A 22,420-nucleotide genomic window follows, 5' to 3' on the forward strand; every position below is an offset into this window, starting at 1 on the left:
TACTATATTATTTTTGTGTCTTATTAGCGAGTACAAAGTAAAAAAACATAATAACTTGCCTCTATGGCAAAGATTCCTTTGTCACGCCCATATAATTTCATCTCTTCTGGAAAACGCTGGAAAGCATGTATGTAAGGAATATGGCCCTCTTCAACTAATCTGCATTAAAAAAAAAAGCGTTAATAAGAGATATGCACTGACTTAGCAAAGTGGGATAAGAGCTGAAGATGTGTTTCAAAGATCAGGTGAGAACCAGTTAAAAATGTTCCATCTGCCATGTTTTTAAGAATGATAAATCTGAAAAGATCTATTATTCTCTGTACCCATGTGTGGAGAAAACATTTAGCCAATTATCTAATGGCATCTTAAGTTTCTAACTAACTAGATGATATAGCTCTACAAAGTACGTATTCTTTTTTTTTTTTTTAATTTTTTATTTATTTATGATAGTCACAGAGAGAGAGAGAGAGAGAGAGAGAGGCAGAGACACAGGCAGAGGGAGAAGCAGGCTCCATGCACCGGGAGCCCGACGTGGGATTCGATCCTGGGTCTCCAGGATCGCGCCCTAGGCCAAAGGCAGGCGCTAAACCGCTGCGCCACCCAGGGATCCCCCAAAGTACGTATTCTTTTTTGTGAATTCACCACCAAGCTTGCAACACAGCATCCTTCTATCTCTGGCTCCCCTCACATGATTGGCATCTACTCTTCTAAATCACTTCCTTGGGGAGACCCTCCTTGATCCATTTTCCTTGTTGGAAAACCTCCCTTGTCTACCTGCCTGTCCTCAGTACCTATCATAGTGCACAGTAGATGCTTGCCCTCAGAGATATTTAAGGGAAAGGACCTTGCTCATTTGTTTATCACTCCATCCAACACCCAGTACACAGCAATTAATCAAATATTTTGAGTAAATTATTGAGTTTGAAGAAAATAGCACATATATATAAATAAGTACATACTTATTTACAATTCATTAAGTCAACAGAAATTTACTGAGTACTAAAAAAAAAAAAAGAAATTTATTGAGTACTAAAACTCAGCACTACTTGAAGCTGTGGGCACACAGCAGTGAACAAAACAGGAAAATATTCTTGTTCCCAAGGAGTGTATGTTCTCATGAAGGGAGATGACAAAACAAATGGATGAAATCTATAGTCTCTTAAGTAGGAAAAGATGGTAAGGAGAAAAATAAAATAGGGAAGAACATGGAGTAAAGAATGGTGGTACTGCAATCTAGGCCATATATACGTATCTATTAGATTTTTAAAATATGAAATGGTTAAGGAAAATAAGATAAAGACAAGAATAAGTTAATATACAAATGTTTTGCATTAAAATCTTTGTTGTTGGGGTGCCTGGACATCTCAGTCACTTGAGCATCTACTTTCAGCTCAGGTCATGATCCCAGAGGGGCTGGGATCGAACCCGGTGTTGGGCTCCCTGCTCAGCAGGGAATCTGCCTCTCTACCCCCCAACTCACTCATGCTCTCTATCTTTCCAGCGTTTTCCAGAAGAGATAATAAATAAATAAATACATCTTTAATAATAAAAAATTTTGTTCTTGTTCAAGCTAAACTGACATCTAGCTTCTGGCTTTCTGTGTGTGAAAGAATAACATTGCTTCAGCTTTAATTTCAAATTAAAAATGTGACTTCTTCAATCGGAGAAGGACAAACATTATATGGTCTCATTCATTTGGGGAATATAAAAAATAGTGAAAGGGAATAAAGGGGAAAGGAGAAAAAATAAGTGGGAAATATCAGAACGACAGAACATGAAAGACTCCTAACTCTGGGAAATGAACTAGGGGTGGTGGAAGGGGAGGTGGGTGGCGGGTGGGGGTGACTGGGTGAGGGGCACTGAGGTGGGCACTTGACAGGATGAGCACTAGGTGTTATTCTATATGTTGGCAAATTGAACACCAATAAAAAATAAATTTATTTTAAAAAATGTGACTTCTTTAACTTTTTAGTCTACTGAAAGTTGAGAATTAAAGTAAATATTATATAAAAATGGTGTTTTATAAAATTTAATGATAAAGCATGCTTCTTTAGAACAGTCCTACAGGGAAAACCATCCTCACTTGGGTTTTCATTCATTTCTTTCATTTACATGAAAGTATTTGTGCATAGTGATCAGTATTCATATTATTTTGGAACTACATTCTTGGTTTAATATTATTTTATATATAGGATATATTGCATGCTTATCATTTTTATAACTATGTAGTATTCCACAATGTTAACAGATTTACAATTTTTGTAGTCACTGCTGCGGTGTGACAATATACATATGCTTGCCCTGTGTTAGGGGTTAGTTCAGAGTCAATAGAACATGAAGAGTCCCCACCATGGCCCTAGCAAAACAGGCAGTGGCCCACAGAGGCACAGGCACAGTGCTGTAGGAGCAGAGGGGGAGCAGAGACATCCACACACAGCAGTCTTGGGCATCTGGGGTTTTAACAACTTTCACCATTTCTAATAGCGCTGCTTGTAACCTCTTTCCAAGTTTGGTGGGTCTTTCAAAATTTTCCTTTTAGAAATATATATACTTTTCCAAAGAATAGCTACTGAATAAAAGCTCTGAATAATCTACTTCATTTTGTTAAAAGTATCAGATGAGTCTCTGAATCAACCCAGGAAGTTGACAGAGGAACTGCCATAGACTAAAGCATCCCATATGCCCTTCCTGGCCATGTCCCCCCAAAAAAGAGTCTCAATTTATAATTTTGTTGTATTTTTCAAAAGTTTTAATCTGTGATAGACTGGAAATTTAACAAATTGGTTCTTTTTTAAAAAAAAAATTTTATTTATTTATTCATGAGACACACAGAGAGAGAGAGAGAGGCAGAGACATAGGCAGAGGGAGAAGCAGGCTCCATGCAGGGAGCCTGATGCTGAACTCCATCCCGGGACTCTAGGATCATGCCCTAAGCTGAAGGCAGATGTTTAACAGCTGAGCCACCCAGGTGTCCCCAAATTGGTTCTTCATCACAGATAATTTAAGCAGCACTGCCCTGCAGTTATCTACCTGCAAAACATACCCAGAGCCCACTCAACTTGTTCCATTTCTATTGCCACCATCCTCCTCCAGACCACTATCTCTTGCTTGAAATACAGCAAAAGACCACCTGGTCTCTCTACCTTCACTCCTGCCTACCTAGAATCCATTTGCCTCACAGCTGCCTCCCTTGCTAAAATCTTCTATCACACTCAAAAGCCAAATTCCTAATGGGGGTTTCCTTCTGGAGTGATGATCAGGCTCTGGAAATAGAGGTGACGGTTGCACAACTTGTAAGTATACTGAAAACCACTGAATGGCACATTTAAAAGGGTGAATTTTACTGGACATGAATTATATATCAATGAAAAAAAAAATCCAAACTCAGCCTGGCTCACAAAGACCTGTGCCTAGCCCCTGCTTATTAGCTCTCTGTCCTTACCTTCCTACTGCTTCTTCAAATTCTTATTCCTATCAAGCCTCCTCTGCTCCTTGATCACAGACCTGGATCTCACTTTAGGATTTGATGCTAGCAACTGCCTACCACCACCACTTGGAGTGCTAGTACTGCTGATACTCACCTGCTGGCTCAACTCCCATTCAAAGTACTTCTCAGTGAGGCCTTCCCTAATGACCAGTCTAAAGTAGCCATCACCTGATTTCAATCTTCTACATTAACACTTCACTGTTTGATCATTTTTTATTCATTTAAATGCTCATCTGTTTCCTCTAGTCTTGAACTTCATGAGAGTAAGAATTTGTTCTATATGGTTTGCAACTGTGATTCAAGGATCTAGAATCTAGAACAATACCTGTACCTAGTAGGTGGTTCAATAAATATTTGTGGAATGAATACATATTGACTATTTTTATTTATTATTGTTTTTACCACTAGGTAAGTAGGGTTATTTTTTTTTTAAACACTTATTTATTTGAAAGAGAGAGAAAGAGAATGAACGGGCAGGGTGAGGGGCAGAGAGAGAGGGAGAGAGAGAATCCCAAGCAGACTCCCCACTGAATGTGGAACCTAACTTGGGGCTTGATCCCACAACCCTGAGCCGAAATCAAGAATCAGATGCTCAACTGACTGAGCCACCTAGGTGCCCCAGGCAGGGTTGATTAAAGTTTAAGAGTTATGAATTAATCCTAAGGACTATGGATGCAGCAAAGGAATTTAAACTGGAGAGAGACACGCTGTATGTATAAGATATATAAGTACTGGGGCCAGAATAATGTATTTCCTTCACATCAATGTTTTTAAATACTTTTTTCCAAGTTTGGCAGTGGTTCTCAAACTTCAGCATCCATAAGAATCTGCTAGCTGGAAAAAAAAAAAAAAAAAAGAATCGGCTGGCTGGCTTATTAAAAGCAGAGGTTGCCAGGCCCTACCCCCAGACTTTTTTATTCAGAAGATCAGAATGGGTTAAATTTGGTTAGAATTTGCATCCCTCATAAATTGCCAGGTGATGCTGCCAGTCAGGGAACCACAATCAGAACCTGTGCCTTGGAGCTCCTTCTCTGAGAAAAACAGAGAAAGAGGATCAGTGGTTAACAGTCCCTTTTCCTGTTGCTCCAAATACTAAGGCTCGGTTCCCAAATTTGTATGTCCAACAGAGCAAAATAAAAGCCCTCCAGCTAACTAGATCCAATGTCCATAAAGGCTCTTCAGAATTCTCCTTTAAGGGAGAGCAGGAAAGAGGGAGGAAGGGCAACGGAGAGGGAGACAGACAAATGTGTAGGATCTTACTCCCATCTTTCCAACCACATCTAATATTCTCTTTAAGAATAATTATGGGTGAATATTATTTTCTCCATCTTGTCAGGTCTCTAGGAATCTTGTTACTCCCTTATAGATTGCCCTGGGTAGTTGGACAGCCCCTTTACCCAGCTCTAGCGACAAGATTTGATTATTTTCTCTAAGACCCCTGGGCTATGGAAAGGAAAATGGACAGGAATGGCACAAGACTGCAAGCACAGGGCCCACTTGGGAGGTTGCTAAGTAATGCAGGAGAAGATATGGAGGGGATGGGGAGGAAAATTGTTTCAAGGGTTGTTTTGGAAATATAGCTGACAGGATATGACTGACTGTAGATGTGGAGAGAGGGAAGAATCTTAGGTTTCTGGATAGGAAGAAACGGAGTGTGTGGTATTTATGAGGAAAGAAAATACTGGAGAAGGAGTTGGGTCGAGGAGAAAAATGATGAAAGATGAACCTCTTTTTGTCATACTGATTTTGTGATACCATAAAGACACCTAAGTAGTGTCCAATAGGCAGTTGTATGTATGAATATATGGGTCTGACCCTCACCAGACAAGTCCGGGCTGCAGATATAAATTTGGGCGTCGTCATCATCATATAGATGGTAATTAAAGCGTTGGGAGAAGATGAGATCACCCAATGAAGGCATATAGAACAAGGTGAGGTTTTTAACTTAACAGTAAAATTCACTGAATCATGTACTATCTGTATGCAGGGCAATCACCTCTGAGAAAAGCCTTGTTATTTGGTTGATGTGGCCAAATTCAAAGGCACTATCATCATTTACTGGAGGCATTTTATTTAATCAAAAGGCCTAGTACTGATGATGATGATGATGATGATGATGATGATGAAAACAAAACAATAACTAGCATTGAGTTCTTATACGTGCTAGGCACTGTCCTGAGTGCTTTTCATGCAGTAGTAATTACTGGAAGTAGTTACAACTCTGTGAAGTAGATGTTATTATCAGCTCCATTTCACCAAGGATGAAACAGAGGCAAAGAGAAATTAAATAATTTACTCAAGGTCACATATAAATGGCATAGTCAGGATTCAAACCCAGGAGTCTGGTTCTAAATCTGTGCCCTTAAAATCCCTCTAGATATCGATTAAACCCAAATGTTAATATTTAGAATACATATAAAACAAGGGAAACATGAACATACTATAATTTTGGCACATCTTCTATTTAATGGGAAAGTCTTGCCCTATTTACTCATTAACTATAAATGCCCTATTTTTAATGCCCTATTTACTCATTAACTATAAAACGCTATAAATTATCCTGAAAAAATGTAAATATTGACCATTCACTAACGGGTTTTTCTAATAGTTTTGTTTTTAGTTTACCTTACAAACACCGACAACCTATATTCTAGCTCTTACCAATACCAACATAAGCTGCTATGGAGCTACTAACAACCATTTGCCAATATGAAGGTCATCTATTCATCTCTTTCTTAGAAATGCAAAATAATTAATACTACCACTCAGGTACTTAAGTGTCACTTTTCATAGATTATTTTACTCATATTGCATAATTAATTTTCCAACTACTTGTGTAAGGTAAATAACCATTATTTCACTATATAAATAAAGAAACCAAGGAGATGAATTACCAGCCAGAGAAGGATTATATTTTAGATCTAGAACTCAGCTACCCAATCTTTCCTGTCTCTTCCTCAATTTAAGCCTCCTTGTAAAATTCAAGATATCCAAAGGTTGTCCCCTGGTTCACACAGATAATCAGCAAAGACATCATCATACGAGAGGTCAAGCTTACCGCAAAAGATCTGAAAGAGTAATTGTCTCTCTTTGCCACAGTAATGACAGATAGCAAAGAGCAAGTGTCCTTGGCACCGTCATCTTCACGATTCCTTTCTCCTTTTGTAGCGAATATGTAACTCCATCAAGAGATCCAGAACAGATGGATGCTGTTTCTTAGGGGATAAATGGAGTTGTTTGTTTGTTTTTTTAACTTAAAAAGTAAAGTAACTGTTTGAACAACAAAAGAATAACAACAACAAGAAAAAAAATCCAAAGAGGCATTTTCAATATCTTAAAATCAAGTTATAATTGATACAATCTTTACAAAGAACAATTTGGCAATAAAGAACAATGACAGCTTAGAGGAAACTGACCAAAAAGGTAATTGCTGGTTCTTTATGGGAGTGGGATAAGTGGTGGTATGAGCTGAGATTCTTTTTTTTTTTTTTTTTTAATTTTTATTTATTTATGATAGTCACAGAGAGAGAGAGAGAGGCAGAGACATAGGCAGAGGGAGAAGCAGGCTCCATGCACCGGGAGCCTGATGTGGGATTCGATCCCGGGTCTCCAGGATCGCGCCCTGGGCCAAAGGCAAGCGCCAAACCACTGCGCCACCCAGGGATCCCTGAGCTGAGATTCTAAAGAGGGATGTGACCTGCTTGAATTTTTTACAATAAATAGGAACAATTCTCCAAATAAAAGAATAAACAATTAAAGCAAAACAAAAAGTATGTAACTGCTCTTGATCCAGGCCCCAAGCCACATGTCCCTCTAAAGCTCTGAAATACTCTCCAAAACACTAGCTAGGGCAGCACCTCATCTCACTCTCATCCTCCAGGCACCTTAACCATAGGACCATTATTTTTCCTCCCTCATTCATTCAACACTCATCTCATTCTTTGTACCACTGTTCTAGGTCTGGGGAAATGACAGGGAACAGCATCTCGTGTCCCTTGGAACTTCCATTCTAGTAATGAGAGATGGTCACTCAACAGGAAAAAATTACAACTGAAAGACAGTGGTAAGTGCTACACAGAATAGTAATTTAGGGGCATACGAAGTGATGGGAAGAGGATATAGGTGATACTTTATATGGGTGGTCAGTGAAGCCCTTGGAGAAGATGGAATCTGAGCAAAGACCTAAATGAATTCAGAATAAGTCTTGAGAATCTCAGAAAGAACACCAAGTTCATTAGCAGGAATGAACTTAAAGATACAGCAAGAGGACATGTGGGTGGCTCAGTTGGTTGAGCGACCGACTCTTGGTTTTGGCCCTGGTCATGGTCTCAGGGTTGTGGGGTCCAGGCTACATAGGGCTCCAAGCTCAGCACAAAGTCTGCTTACGATTCTCTCCCTCTCCTCCTGCCCACCCCCCCTTGGATTTTCTCTAAATAAAATCTCTTTAAAAAAAGGTGGAGGGGAACAGCAAGAAAGCCAATGTGGTAAAAACATCCTGGGTGAAAGGAAAGTAGTAGGAAATGATATAAGAGAGTAAGTTAAGCATCAGTTGGTTAAGCATCTGACTCTTGATTTCAGTTCAGGTCATGATTTCAGGGTTGTGAGACTGAGCCCTGCATAAGGCTCTGTGCTGGGCATGGAACCTGTTTAAGATTCTCTCTCTCCCTCTGCTTCTCTCTCTCTCCTGCTCTAAATGAAAGAAAGAGAAAGCAAGAAAGCAAGAAAGAAAGAACTATATTACACGGGGCTTTGTAGGAGGTCATCTTTTATACTTTGGATTTTATTCTGGATATTATAAGGAGTTTCTGGAGAGTTTTAAAAAAGGGGAACAACCTGATCTCATTTGTGTTTTTAAAAAGCTCTCTCTGGCTGCTTTAGGAGAATGGAGCCATAGGAGGGCAAGAGTGGATATAGACCACCACCATCCAGGACAGCGATGACAAGCACTTGGACTGGAGTGGTAGCACTGCAGGTGGTGAAGTGGTTGGAATCTGGACATATTTTGAAGGCAGGGTCAGAAGAATTTGCTGGTGGATTGAATGTGAAGTAGGAGAGAAAAAGAGGAGTATAAAATGTGATTCTGAGAGTTTAGGCCTGAGCAACAGGGAGAATGGAAATGCTATTTACGAGACAAGGAAGATAGTAAAAGAGCAGAGTTGATGGAAGAAATCAAGATTCAGAACTGCACGTGTTAAGTGTAATGTCCTATTAACTATACAAATCGAAATGGTAAGTAGGCAGCTAAATATAAAAATCTGTAGTTCAAAAAAATATCTGTAGTTCAGAAGAGAACCTAGAGATAGAAATTTCTGAGTTGTCAGAATACAGCTGGTATTTAAAGCCAGAAGTAGGGTAAGTAGCAAGCAGGACTAAGAATGACCCCCAAGTAAGAGACCCCATGCTTTCTTGGACAACTCTCCAAATTATTTCTCAAAATCCCTTTTTCCAAATCCTACAAATCCTTTCTTCATAGCATTTATCATTAACTGAACCTTTTTTTTTTAAGATTCATTCATTCATTCATTCATTCATTCGAGACACAGAGAGAGGCAGAGACCTAGGCAGAAGGAGAAGCAGGCTCCATGCAGGAAGCCCAATGCGGGACTTGACTCTTGAGACCCCAGGATCATCCCCTGAGCCAAAGGCAGACGCTCAACCGCTGAGCCACCCAGGCATCCCAATAATTGAACTTTTGAATAAATGCGTGCATTTGCTGTCTAGCACCTCCCACTACAATCTAAGCCCCTTGAAGGCAGACAACCTTGCCCACCACTATGTCTCCAGTGCCTAGAGCAGGCTAGCACGAAGGAGGTACCCAATAAATATTTGATGACAAACAGGCTAGCAGTTCAAGATTTTCACCCTAGTGAAATGGTTTTTAAAACATGCAAAGATTCAAAGTCAAGGCATGTTGTAGCAGTACTGTTTATAATATGAAACAAATTTAAAACAACCAAAGTGAATAGAAATTTAATTAAATAACTCTATGCAATGGAATACTAATATCAATTTACTCAATGTTTAAGTCGGTGTTCTCAGAGTATAGTCTCTAGACCAGGTGTATTAGCATGACCTGAGAACTTATCAGAGATGCAAATTATTGAGCCTATCTATTTGTGGTCTAAGAAGGATTCCAGTTGATTCCAAGGGAATTTAAAGTTTGAGGAGGACAGTTTTAAAAGAATTATAAGAATACAAATTTCAATAAAATATTATGTTAAAGTATATACATAGATATATATATAACTTGTAGAGGCTTCCAGTTAAGATGGCAGATTGAAAACACATAGTAGCCTCTGCTCTGTCTCCCTACAATTATATATAAACTCAAGAACAAACAACACAGAAAAGGAGACAATAGTAATAAAAATTTAAAAGCAAGAAAGCTTACGTAGAGGTGATTACTGCCTTAGCAGTGTCAAGAAAGCTGGTTCAAAGCCAGAAGAAGGGAAAACCATAAAACAACAATTTTTCCCTGGGGACTGCTAAAGAAAGCTCCCAAATTGGTTAAACCCTGGAAATTGGGTGAAAATAGGTCTAACACCAGAAAGATCGCCCGAAAGTCTGATTGAGAAGCAGTCAGACACTCAGACTCCTACCCCAACTCTATGTAGCAAATGCCTGCCCCTTCCTAATTGGAAGTTTCTCCTCTGGAGACAGTAAAACAAAGGGTCTCTGGAACAGGGCATGTCAGTGATATACACAATTAAGCATAGGGTATATTATTAAAAACAGGAAGATTAAGTGAAAGTGTACATATTGAGTACAGAGAAAACCCCCACCCTCTACACTCCCCTGAGGCCTTCTACCCACCCAGTTCCTAGAACAGCCAGGATTACACACTCCAAACAGATGACTCAAAGAGATTTCTCTTAAAACTCCTATCAGCTCAGGGGGAAAAGATTTAAAGATGATAATGTTGGAAGCTTGTTAAGAAAATAATCCAGCTAGATCATGCACAGCACAACTGACAAAACTCAGCATGCGTACAAGGCTTTCACTCAATTTTTTAGTCTCCATTTTTAAGAAGACTAGTCATATTAGGATCCTAAACATTTGAAGAAACCCTCTAATTCAAAAAGCAATGGCCAAAAGAATCAAGTCGGGGGAACATAATCAATAGCTTTATCAATATCCTCAGTAAAAAAAGAAAAGATGCGCCATATAAATGAGAAAGCAAACCAGGAAAGATGAAATACGATCAAGGAAATAAGGAATTTAACAAAAGAGGAGTAAGAGAATCTTCAGGATGTTGGTGAAGAGATACCAAAGATAGCTGGGTCATAGGTTTAGAGATATATCATCTTAGATTAGAGTAAGTCAGAAGTTCCACAAAGACTTCTTCCAGAAGATGAAATTGGTAGAATATCTAAGAAATTGAGAGATTTTCAGAAATGGGAGGGCATGTGGAAATATACTAGTAATAAATTATAGATTAGTAACAAGCAAATAGAAAACTAAACAAATAATGAGGCAATTACCAAATGTGGGAAAACAAAAAGATGTACAGAAAGTGTAATCATAAGCTATATGGCTCACACTAAATACTGGACTAGTAAAAAATTATAATTATATTGTGAAGATAGAGAAAGAGAAATGCACAATTGTCTGCTGATGACTACATGGGGACAGGGGCGGTGAGGAATGTGTGAAAGAGCCAAGACTTCATCTTCAATAATGGTAATTTAATAGCTAATTTCCCAAAGCAGAAATCAAGATATAGTATTAGAAGCTGTGGAAATTGCAGAAGAGCAGAAAATGAATCCCTTTCGGGAAAAGCACATTTAGGGGAATAATGAAACAATGAAACATAATATTAAACATGAAACAATGAAAATAATATTTTCATAACAGACTTTGTAAGTCTTTTTGAATTATATCCATGTAAAATTCTGATTAGAAAATGTAAAGAATGAAGAAATAGTTCACATTTTTTTTGTAAAAATAAACAATAAAACTCTTTCCCTCTCTCCCTATAAACACATGAATAAAAAATTTTCTGGAATGATCTACCACAGCAAAGTGGTTATTTTCGGATGGTACACTAGAGATTTTTTCTTTGTGAATATTTGTATTTTATAGTTTTAAAATAAGGGTTATATTTGCAGTTACTTTAAACGTAAAAACTAAAACAAAGCTGTAAGGATCATCATTTACTAAAAAACAAACACACAAACAAAAACTCTTAACATAGGTAAACAACCATGGTGCTCTAAAAGGCTTGGATGATTTGAGAGTCCTAGTCATCTGGGACAGTTTTAGTTCAGGCTTGTCTGAAAGCATGGAGCTAGAAACCAGAGATTCACTACTGCTCAATTACTCTATGATCCTAACTTCTTTACTTCTTTGGACACAGAAAGTAACTTATCTGATATCTGTGTCACTGTGCAGTCCAGCAAGTAATGCGGATATACTGATAAAAGGAATTTTTACTCTGGAAGGCAAGAGGCTTGCAAAGCAGTACTCCATACAAGAAATGTTTTGTTGAAAATTTTATATAACCGCACAATCTAGTTACCCACAATCCCTAACACCAGTTTGGAAGCTATTTCCCAAAGAACCCTGTCAGTACACATCAAGATTCTAGTAATCTATAACAAGAACTTGGTCTGTTCTTTGAGGTCTGTTTTCTACCATGTTGCTTGAAAAAAAAAAAAAAAAGTAATCTGGAAACAATAAAAATCACGAATATATCCTTTAAGAAGGTCTCTGTTACCTTAAGCGTACTTCTTTTTTATTTAGAATTATGGAATTAAATCAGAAAGTAAAATTCACACACATACATATGATATAGTAAGTTTTACTGCAGCCTATGCTTAGAAATTGGGCATGTCATCTTTGATTCTTACCTATCTGACCATATGGCTAAGATCTATCATCTCTCTATTGCAACTTTTCTTTGAAAATTCTGAGCCCACACATATGTGATCTTTGTTGAGCTAGCTTCTTTCTCTCTGGATCCACATATTGTTTAAGTCTCCTTAAAAATCATACAAAAATACTCGTGTGGAAACAATGTACCTTTTAAAAAATTCCACTAAGGTTTCATTTATTTAAAAAAAATTTTTTTTTTTTAATTTTTATTTATGATAGTCACAGAGAGAGAGAGGCAGAGACACAGGCAGAGGGAGAAGCAGGCTCCATGCACCGGGAGCCCGATGTGGGATTCGATCCCGGGTCTCCAGGATCGCGCCCTGGGCCAAAGGCAGGTGCCAAACCGCTGCGCCACCCAGGGATTCCAAAGGTTTCATTTATTTTACCTTTCTCCTAGCCATATTATTTAGCAAATCATTCTTTCTTGCTAGGCCAAGTTCCTTTCCTTGGAATATGAAAAGATTAGACTAAATTATTTTTAGGACATATTACTAGCTTTAAAATTCTAGGTAGTCTGATTCTCATTTTTACCTGATTGTGATGTTCTGCTGATGGGGAAAGGCTTCTGAGTGTGGCCATCAGGCTTAGAGTCTGTTCCACTTTCAACAAAAGAAGGGCAGCTAAAGTCACTCAGCAAGTCAGGCTCACTATCCCAGTCTGAATGACTTGGGTTATCTTCTAATACCTATTTGCAAAATAACATACATAAAATTATTACATAAGAATTTTTTTTAAGATTTTATTTATTTATTCATGAGAGACAGAGAGAGGGGCAGAGACATACGCAGAGCGGGAGAAGCAGGCTCCATGCAGGGAGCCCGATGTGGGACTCGATCCCAGAACTCCGAGATCATGCCCTGAGCTGAAGGTAGCCACTCAATCACTGAGCCACCCTGGTGTCCCGCTTATTACATAGGAATTTAAAATGCAGTTAATTTCCATGAGCTTAACCAAGTCCTGCCCATCTGAAACACCACAGAGTAAACTATTCTAGAAAACTGCAACCATTTACCAAGTTCCTAAAACCAAAAGACCTTTACCTCTGCAATGTGCTCCCTGGCTGCTCCTGGCGAAAGGCTACAGATAAAGGTGAGCAAGGAAACAGGCTGCCAGCAGACACATCAGGATTCCTTCTCCTCTAACATCTCTCCTATAGCCCGACTAGCTACACAAATAAAAACATCAATAATGACTCCTGCACAATGCTGGCTTCTCTTCACTGAGCCTATCTGGGAATTTTCACTTTGATCTTTGCTAATTCCATTTCTCCTACCTGGGTTATCTTTTCTTCTCTTTCTCTCCAGTTTCTTATTTCATGCTGTCTTTCTAACCAACTCTTCTTCAATGAGTTTTCGATTCCCTGAACTCCTCTGGTACTTTACTATTTATAACACTTAATTGACAAGGATATACTGATACCACTATTTAATTTTTTACACATATACTGTTGAAATGGTGGTCAGAGTGTCCCTAAGAAAGGGACAGCCAGCTGGCTGGCTACCCAAAGGCCTCATTAGCTGACATTACCTTGGGGAAATTGATCACAGTCAAAAAGCCATGTTATCAGCCACATGGACCAAGAGACTCAATCTTATCAACAGGAAGTAAAACTCATGTTAAGGAAACTCACAACAGAATAAGGAAAAAAAATAAGGGAAAAGATCCTCTCTCTACAGGTAAGCATGTAAGACAAGGTATGCCATAAAACTGGCAAATAAGCATGGACTCAATGAGAAAACTGAAGCAATCACAGAAGAAAATGTCTACAAGCTTATGTAAGCAACCATCTGCCAGGAATTTGACCACATACTCTACTCTCTGATTCTTCTGGTTGACTATCCAAGCTCCCATCTAAAAAGCCAGTTTCGGAACACCTGGGTGGCTCAGTGGTTGAGCTTCTGCCTTCGGCTCAAGATGTGATCCTGGGGTCTTAGGATCATGAGTCCCGCATCAAGCTCCCTGCAGGCAGCCTGCCCTGCCTATGTCTCTGCCTCTCATAAGTAAATCAATAAAATCTTTTAAAATATATAAATAGCCAGTTTATCCCTCTGCACCTAACGCCACCCTTTCTACTCAAAGATTATCCCTCATTTCTATTCTCTCTATTGAGAATTTCTTCTCTCCTATATCATTTCTATCAAGTACACAAATATGCTATCATTTATCTCACTTAAGAAAATGTCCTTGACTCCAGCTACAAAATAATTTCTGTGTATTTCTTCGCAGAAAAATGCCTTGGAAGAGTTATCCAGACTCGCCATCTCCAATTTCTCTCTTCCCAGCCTATCTTATACCTCATTCTAATCAAACTTGCAGCCCCACTGCTCCACTCATCCATTTTTAGCCCTTTCCCTTCCTGACTGGGAAGCTGTATTTCTCGGTTGATCACTCCCCTCTTCTTGAAATACTTTATTCCTTGAATTCGAGAACACCCCCTCCTCACTCTCTAGGCTTCCTCCTAATTTACCAGTTGCTCCTCAGACTTCTTTGCTGGTTCTGCTTTTATCCCAGACATCTTTACCCTAGAGTGGCCCAGAACTCAGTCCTTGGTCCCCTTCTGTCTTCACTCCTTGTTAATGTCACCTGGTATTGGGGTTTTAAATACTACCTACTACATTGTTTTCAACTCTAAAGTACACTGCCTCTCCCCATATTTTAGTATCCCTAACATCAGGGTGTATCTTACAACCAATGGTATGTCACAGTTTGATTTGCAGCATTATTTTCTTTCTTGGGGCACATCTTCCGAACAATGGCATTTAAGATTTGAGGATTATAATGTAGATTGACAACATCCAAATCTGGATCTTCAACAGTCCTCTTTCCTGAATTGAAGAGTTGTAAATCTGAGTACTTAAAATTTCCTCTTAGGTGTATAGCAGCTATCTCAAACTTAATGTGTCCAAAACCAAACTATACATCTTCCTGCTCCACCTGTTGCGTCGGGTCCCAAATTTAAGTCATCCTTGATAACTCATTTTCTCTCACATCCTACATCCAATCCATCAGGAAATAATGATGACTCTATCCAAAGTTTATCTAGAATCTTAGCGCTTATCGTTTCCATTGCTACTACATGGCCCCAGCCACCACCATGTCTTATCTGGAAGAGGGCTTCTCAAACTTTAGTGTGCATAAGAAGCACCTAGGAACTGTGTTAAAATGCAGACTCTGATTCAGTAGGTCTGGGTGAGGCCTGAAATTCTTCATTTCTTCCCCTGGATAGCCTCATGGCTTACTCTCACCTAAGATTCCTCATCAGGGAGAGGAGACTTTCCCTGATCACTCCCCATGAAATAGCACTGATATTAGTGATTCATCAGCTGCATGTAACACTCAGTGCTCATTATATCAAGTGCCCTCCTTAATGCCCATTCCCAGTTACCCCATCCTTCCCCTCCTCAACTCCAGCAACACTCAGTTTGTTTCCTAGAGTTAAGAGTCTCATGGTTTGTCTCCTTCTGATTTATTTCATCTTATTTTATTTTTTCCTTCATTCCCCTATGATCCTGTTTTGTTTCTTAAATTCCACATATGAGTGAGATCATATAATAATTGTCTTTCTCTGATTGGCTTATTCCACTTAGCATAATACCCTCTAGTTCCATCCATGTCATTGCAAATGGCAAGATTTCTCCTTTTTGCTGGCTGAGTAATATTCCATTATATATATATACATATATATATATATATATACACACATATACATATATACACACACACACACACACACATCTCACAACTTCTTTATCCATTCATCTGTTGATGGACATATAGACTCTTTCCATAGTTTGGCTATTGTGGACACTGTTTCTATAAACATTGGGGTGAAGGTGCTCCTTCAGATTGCTACATTTGTATCTTTGGGGTAAATCCCTAGTAGTGCAACTGTTAGGTCATAGGATAGCTCTATTTTCAACTTTTTGAGGAACCTCCATACTGCTTTCCAGAGTGGCTGTACTAGCTTGCATTCCCACCAACAATCTAAGAGAGCTCCCCTTTCTCTGAATCCTTGCCAGCAACTGTTGTTTCCTGGCTTATTAATTTTAGCCATTCTGACTGGGGTGAGGTGGTATCTCATTATGGTTTTGATTTGTATTTCCCTGATGATGAGTGATGTTGAGCATTTTTTCATGTGCCTGTTGGCCATTCGCATGTCTTCTTTAAAGAAATATCTTGTTCATATCTTCTGCCCATTTCTTGATTGGATTATTTGTTCTCTGGGTGTTGAGTTTGATTAAGTTCTCAAGATTTTGGATACCAGCCCTTAATCTGAAAAGACATTTGCAAATATCTTCTCCCATTCTGTCAGTTGTCCTTTGGTTTTGTCGACTGTTTCCTTTGCTGTGCAAAAGCTTTTTATATTGATAAAGTCCAAATAATTCATTTTTGCCTTTGTTTCCCTTGCCTTTAGAGAGGTATCTAGCAAGAAGTTGCTGCAGCTGAGATCACAGAGGCTGCTGCCTGTGTTCTCCTCTAGGATTTTGACGGAGTCCTGTCTCACATTTAGCCCTTTCATCCATCTTGAGTCTTTTATGTATGGTGTAAGAAAATGGTCCATTTTTCATTCTTCTGCATGTGACTGTCCAATTTTCCCAATACCATTTGTTGAAGAGACTATCTTTTTTCCATTGGATATTCTTTCCTGCTTTGTCAAAGATTAGTTGACCATAGAACTAAGAGTCCATTTCTGGGTTCTCTATTCTGTTCCATTGATCTATGTGTCCATTTTAGTGCCAGTACCATACTGAAGACTAAGCTTCTAACTTAAAGTACGTGCTCCTTTATCCTTTCAAAAGAGAATATATTCAAAGTAGCTATACTCTTCGATAAAAATTATATTAACAATTTGTTTATCAGGTTAAAATTTTGCTTAGTGCTTATTTATTCCTCAAGAAGATTTTAGTGTGGGGGTGGCTCAGTTAGGCATCTGCCTTTGACCCAGGTCATGGGATCGAGTTCTGCATCAGGCTCAGAGCTCAGCGAGGAGTCTGCTTCTCCTCTCCCTCTGCCCTCCTCACCAGGTCCCTACATCTGCTCATGTTTGCGCTCTCTTGTGAAGTCTCTCTAGCATAGTAAAATCTTAAAAAAAAGAGAAGATTTTAGTGATACTAATATTACCTTAGACAGATGTTTATTCGAGTTAACAAAATCTTTTTAAATATCTTAACCTAAAAATGTTAAAATGTCAAAGAGAATTCCAGGTTCTGATTTAAATTTTCTATGTGCTAGGCAAACCCCCAGTATACAAATATAACCAACCAATACCTTAACTATGTAATTCTAAAGATCAGAATTTCTTTATAAAGATTTTATTTGCTTCAACGTGGATGGAACTGGAGGGTATTATGCTGAGTGAAATAAGTCAATCGGAGAAGGACAAACAGTGTATGTTCTCATTCATTTGGGGAATATGAATAATAGTGAAAGGGAATATAAAGGAAGGGAAAAGAAATGTTGGGAAATATCAGGAAGGGAGACAGAACATAAAGACTCCTAACTCGGGGAAACGAACTAGGGGTGGTGGAAGGGGAGGAGGGCGGGTGTTGGAGGGGAATGGGTGACGGGCACTGAGGTGGACACTTGATGGGATGAGCACTGGGTGTTGTTCTGTATGTTGGTAAATTGAACACCAATAAAAATTAATTAAAAAAAAAAAAAAGATTTTATTTACTTGTTTGAGAAAAAGAGAGTGTGAGTGAGTGTAAGAGGGGGAGGAGGGGCAGAGGGAGAAGGACAAGCAGATTCCCCACTGGGCAGGGAGCCTGACATGGGGCTCAATCCCAGTCCCCCAGGATCATGAAGTGAGCCGAAGGCAGATGCTTAACCAACTGAGCCAGCTAGGCACCCCAAGATCATATTAGTTTATCAAACTTGCCTTTTTCACCAGTGGAATCCTCTCCTACCCCCAAATAAAACTTCCTATGATATACTCATAAAGCAGTTAAAAGCAAACTAAAAATATAAATGCTTTGGAGGATGTGGGAGTCCAGCCAGACTTATTTTTCTTCACATAAAGACTGCTGAGTAGAGAGAACAAGCTGAATCATGAAATATGAGGTAGTGGATATTCCAAGCAAAAGGAAAAACATGCAAAAACAAAACATTTTAATACTACAATTAATAGAAATTCCTTAAGTTTCTACTTAGAAGTTAACTACAAATTTCTTTGTTTCAACTAGTCAAATTAGAAGTCAAAATTAGTTCCAATGTCTAGATCAATAACCCTGTCCTTCTAGACTACGAGAGAAACCTCTTCATTGATAATTCTGACAAACATCATAAATCCAGATGAAGATGAACTTGTCTTCATCTCTATCTCACATTAGGAATATCTTTTCATCCTGCTTCTCAGACTTGTGACTTACCGTAGCTTTTCTTTTACTGGTATAAACTGGGTTTTTACAATACGCCTGCTTGCTCTTCTGAAGGTAGCGCTTCCAAAAATTATGTAAAACTTCATTCTAAGGTAGAAGGGACAGGAGTGGTGATTCAGGTTATGACAAATACACTGATACATCTATACCACCTGTATTTTATATATTGCCCTCTATCTAAATGTATTTTTAGCTTTCTTACCTACTTTTCTGAAAAAGAATTATCATTACAAAATCAGGTATATGCGAAATAGTGAATAAATTCTTAGTGAACAAAGTCTTCATTCTTCCCTTCCTTTTGCACAGTTAGTATATCGAAAATGAGAGAAAGAAAGCAACTTATCCGTAACTACACGTCTAGTTAGAGGCAAAGCTGCTACTAGGTCCAAGTGGGAGTAAAGTAAGATAACAAAACAACTTTTCTATTTATTCGTCACCTACTAGGTAAGAGGCATCCATTAGCTCTAATGCAATACTGCAAGAGAGCTACTATCTCCTTTTTACCACCAAAGAAACTGAGTAAATTGGCCAAAATGACCTAGCCAATAAGTAGAAAATCCATGAATAAGATTTGAAGCCAGTTTTGATTCCTGAGCCTGTGTTCTTAGCATAATGCCATTCCTGTGCTATTGAAATGGTCAGGTCTAAACAGTTATATTCATTGGCTAATCTTAGACAAACCATTTTCAGGATTAACCCTGATGAAGTATGTAGAAAACTATACAGGAGTAAACTTACTGTAGTTATTTGGTATAACCATATGAAATTATAAATTAAAAAGCATTTATAACATAGGATGACTTGAAACAAACCGGGATTCACAAACCCCCAGACTACCACCATGGGTGCCATCTGGTCTCATGTTTTGTTATTTTTAATTCCTATAATACTTCTCAGGGTAGGCCCAGAGTCCTTTTGGGCCATGCATTGATCTTGCCCCAAACACTGATTTGAACAGCAAAGGCTCCTTTACAAATCTTTCCTTGGTCACTTCAGTGCCAATTGATCTTTCTGCCTTCTCTTTCCCCTTAATGTTACTTATGAGCACATCGTTCTATCATTTCATGTTTACTCATTCCAGGTATACATTAAAAAAACTCCTCTCTCCAACTTGGCTGGATCTCTTAGAGCTTGGTTTCCAATAATGGGCATGAAGCAAGTGTATGATGACCATTAGCTGCTAAATAACTAGCTTTTTAAAGAATTCCTGAAATGGTTTCAACCAGACGAAAAAACATGAAATTCACACAATAGCAGAGATACTGTGGTACTCTGGAGGGGCAGCAAAGTCCAAGTGTGGACCCTGGACCAGCAGCATCAGTGTCAGCTGGGAACTTGTTAGAAATGCAAATTCTTGGGCCCTACTCCAGACCTATTGAATCAGAAACTCTAGAATGAAGTTCAGTAATCTGTGGTTTAACCAGCCTTCCAGGTGATTCTGATACACATTCAAGGTTGAGAACCCGTGGTTTAATGTATCACTCCCCAAAGTACACTCTCAAGTCCTATGTAAGTTTTAAAACTTAGAATGAAGTTTTACATAATGAACTCAAGTCCTAATAGATGCTACATTATATACGCACACTACAGGATTTTGTTCTCAAAATGTGAATACTGCACACTATACCCTGAGCAATCAAACAAGCACATTAACACACAAAAGACACCAAAAAGGCTGCAAAGTTATTTGTTTTACTTTATTTAACCCATTGTTTCCTAAATTTCTAAAGAGTAAAACGTTTTTTATTTTCTTTTGGTTGTATTGCTTATTTATATCCTGTAGAACACACTTTGGGAATCAGTGACCTAAAAAAAGAATTAAAGCCAAAACACAAAAAAAGGAAAAGATTTTTCCAGTAGCCCTAGCGTCATTACTGATAACCATACTTTTCTCCTTAGTTTCACTCTAAATCTTACTGTTCTTCAAACAAAACGTAAAGCTAATACCTAGGCACAAATGGACTTACCTTTAATTCTGGGCCTACTCCAAGGGTCTTTAAGGCTTCTGCTTGTTGATAAAGTATCTGCTGAAAACCTTCACACACATACCAATCCCAGCCTTTCTCTAAATAACAAATAACATGTTTCAGACATTTGTACTCCTATTTATTAATATGCTACTACACAGTTACAACCGTGCTTTACACATTACAGCTAGGATTGTTTTGTATTCCTGAAGAGGGTTTCCATCCTTACACTCTCTTGGCTCCAATCCAGCAAATATGTACACAAACGCTGAAGCTAAACTCCATTTTTAGAATTTTTCAGATTTTAAATATTTTAAATTATCTACAATTTTTCTAAAATATTAATGAAATTACAAGGTAGAAAAATGAATAGTCACCATGTTAAAAAACTAAATAAGCTTTAAAAGTGTGTACTCAACGATGAAGTATATTGTACTGGACAATACCCAGCAGAATCCTGAAGGAAAGCATGCTCAACACTCAGCCTTTGCTTCTCTCCTCCTCTGTTCCAACTCACAAAGAAAGGAAACAATGAGTATTTGGATAATGAATGAACAAAAACCAAGATGTGATGGTCCAAGAGTACAGGAAAGGGCAATAAGAACATTCAGACAAAATAAACTATTTGATGGCACTCTGCTTTTCTGGAAACAGTTCCAGTATAGAGGGAGATATTGGGAGCAGGAAACTAATACTTACCAGGACCTGCCTAGGCATCACGTATGTACTAGGTATTTTAAATAAGTTATTTTCTTTAATCTGCAATAAAACCGTATGAGATTGTGAAGAAATATGCCACCACCAGACAGAGCTACATGTTTAAAGAGAACTACAAGTTAAAGAAAATATTAAAATTTGTTAAGACCCTAATGTAGTACCCCTCCCTGCTGGATAAATGTTACAACTCTTTGAAAAACATGCTATCGACACCTTTAACACGTAGCTTATGAAGTCTATTACTAGGACTCCAAGATCCCCTCTCCACTGCAGAATGTCATAGGACTCTTCTTCCCTACCCTGTGACTACCTCAATTTCTTGGGTTGTATATAAGTGAAAGAGGAAGCCTCTAATTTTGATGCATTCTGAATGTGAGGAAGTTTAAACTTCTCAAACTGTATACCTGTGCACTCTTCTTCCAGAACACTACTCTTACAAACTGGTAAAGTTGTATTTTAAATTCTGAGTTTTTGTTTTACATAACAAATCATATTACCATCCTCATTTTAAAGATAAGAAACTATGCAGGGTCAAGTAAGTTGAATCTAAGCCACTTGGTAGCTAATTTGAAGCATCTAAATTTCCTGCAGCAATTAAAGTTGAAACTATACATTTTAATTAAGTCAAATCCAAATTAATCAAGGTATACTCTAATAAAATTTAATTAAAAATTAACCAGCCTAATAAAAATAGTCACTATTAAAAAGTTAAACAGAAATAATAAGCATTCAGGCATTCTCTCTGCTATTCTATTAAGAATACCAGTATATTTCACATAGATATTTCACTAACACTTATATATCTAGGTTTCATGTGTGTGCAAACTGAAAGCTATCTCCTCTACAAGAATCCACCACCCTCATTAGCCTGGTTCCATACTGGAGAATCTGGCCCTAGATAGTCACAGAAACAAAAAGCATCAGTTAGACTTTACCTCAGATTCTTTTCTATAATGGTTATTCTATGTACTCACTGGATTAATGAAGTCGATTACCTT

The 22,420-nt window shown here is 38.2% G+C and overlaps 1 protein-coding gene across 9 annotated transcripts in view; it reads right to left on the reverse strand.

Moving 5' to 3' along the window:
- TAF1B (TATA-box binding protein associated factor, RNA polymerase I subunit B) overlaps positions 1-22,420 on the reverse strand; it is a 67,187-nt gene that overhangs the window by 39,088 nt on the left and 5,679 nt on the right. For 2 of the 9 annotated variants that reach the window (XM_072767732.1, XM_072767734.1), the window contains exons 4-8: positions 20,706-20,803; positions 18,730-18,825; positions 12,893-13,046; positions 6,546-6,702; positions 60-159 (exon numbers count right to left, since the gene is read on the reverse strand). In XM_072767732.1, the coding sequence (XP_072623833.1) occupies positions 60-159; positions 6,546-6,702; positions 12,893-13,046; positions 18,730-18,825; positions 20,706-20,803 (605 nt within the window). Of the gene's footprint in view, positions 1-59; positions 160-6,545; positions 6,703-12,892; positions 13,047-18,729; positions 18,826-20,705; positions 20,804-21,404; positions 21,465-22,420 lie in introns of all 9 variants that reach the window. The other 7 variants (XM_072767738.1, XM_072767739.1, XM_072767736.1 and 4 more) reach the window with 5 other exon arrangements.

This window comes from Vulpes vulpes, chromosome 8 (genome assembly GCF_048418805.1).
Source record: "Vulpes vulpes isolate BD-2025 chromosome 8, VulVul3, whole genome shotgun sequence".
Classification (NCBI taxonomy): domain Eukaryota; kingdom Metazoa; phylum Chordata; class Mammalia; order Carnivora; family Canidae; genus Vulpes; species Vulpes vulpes.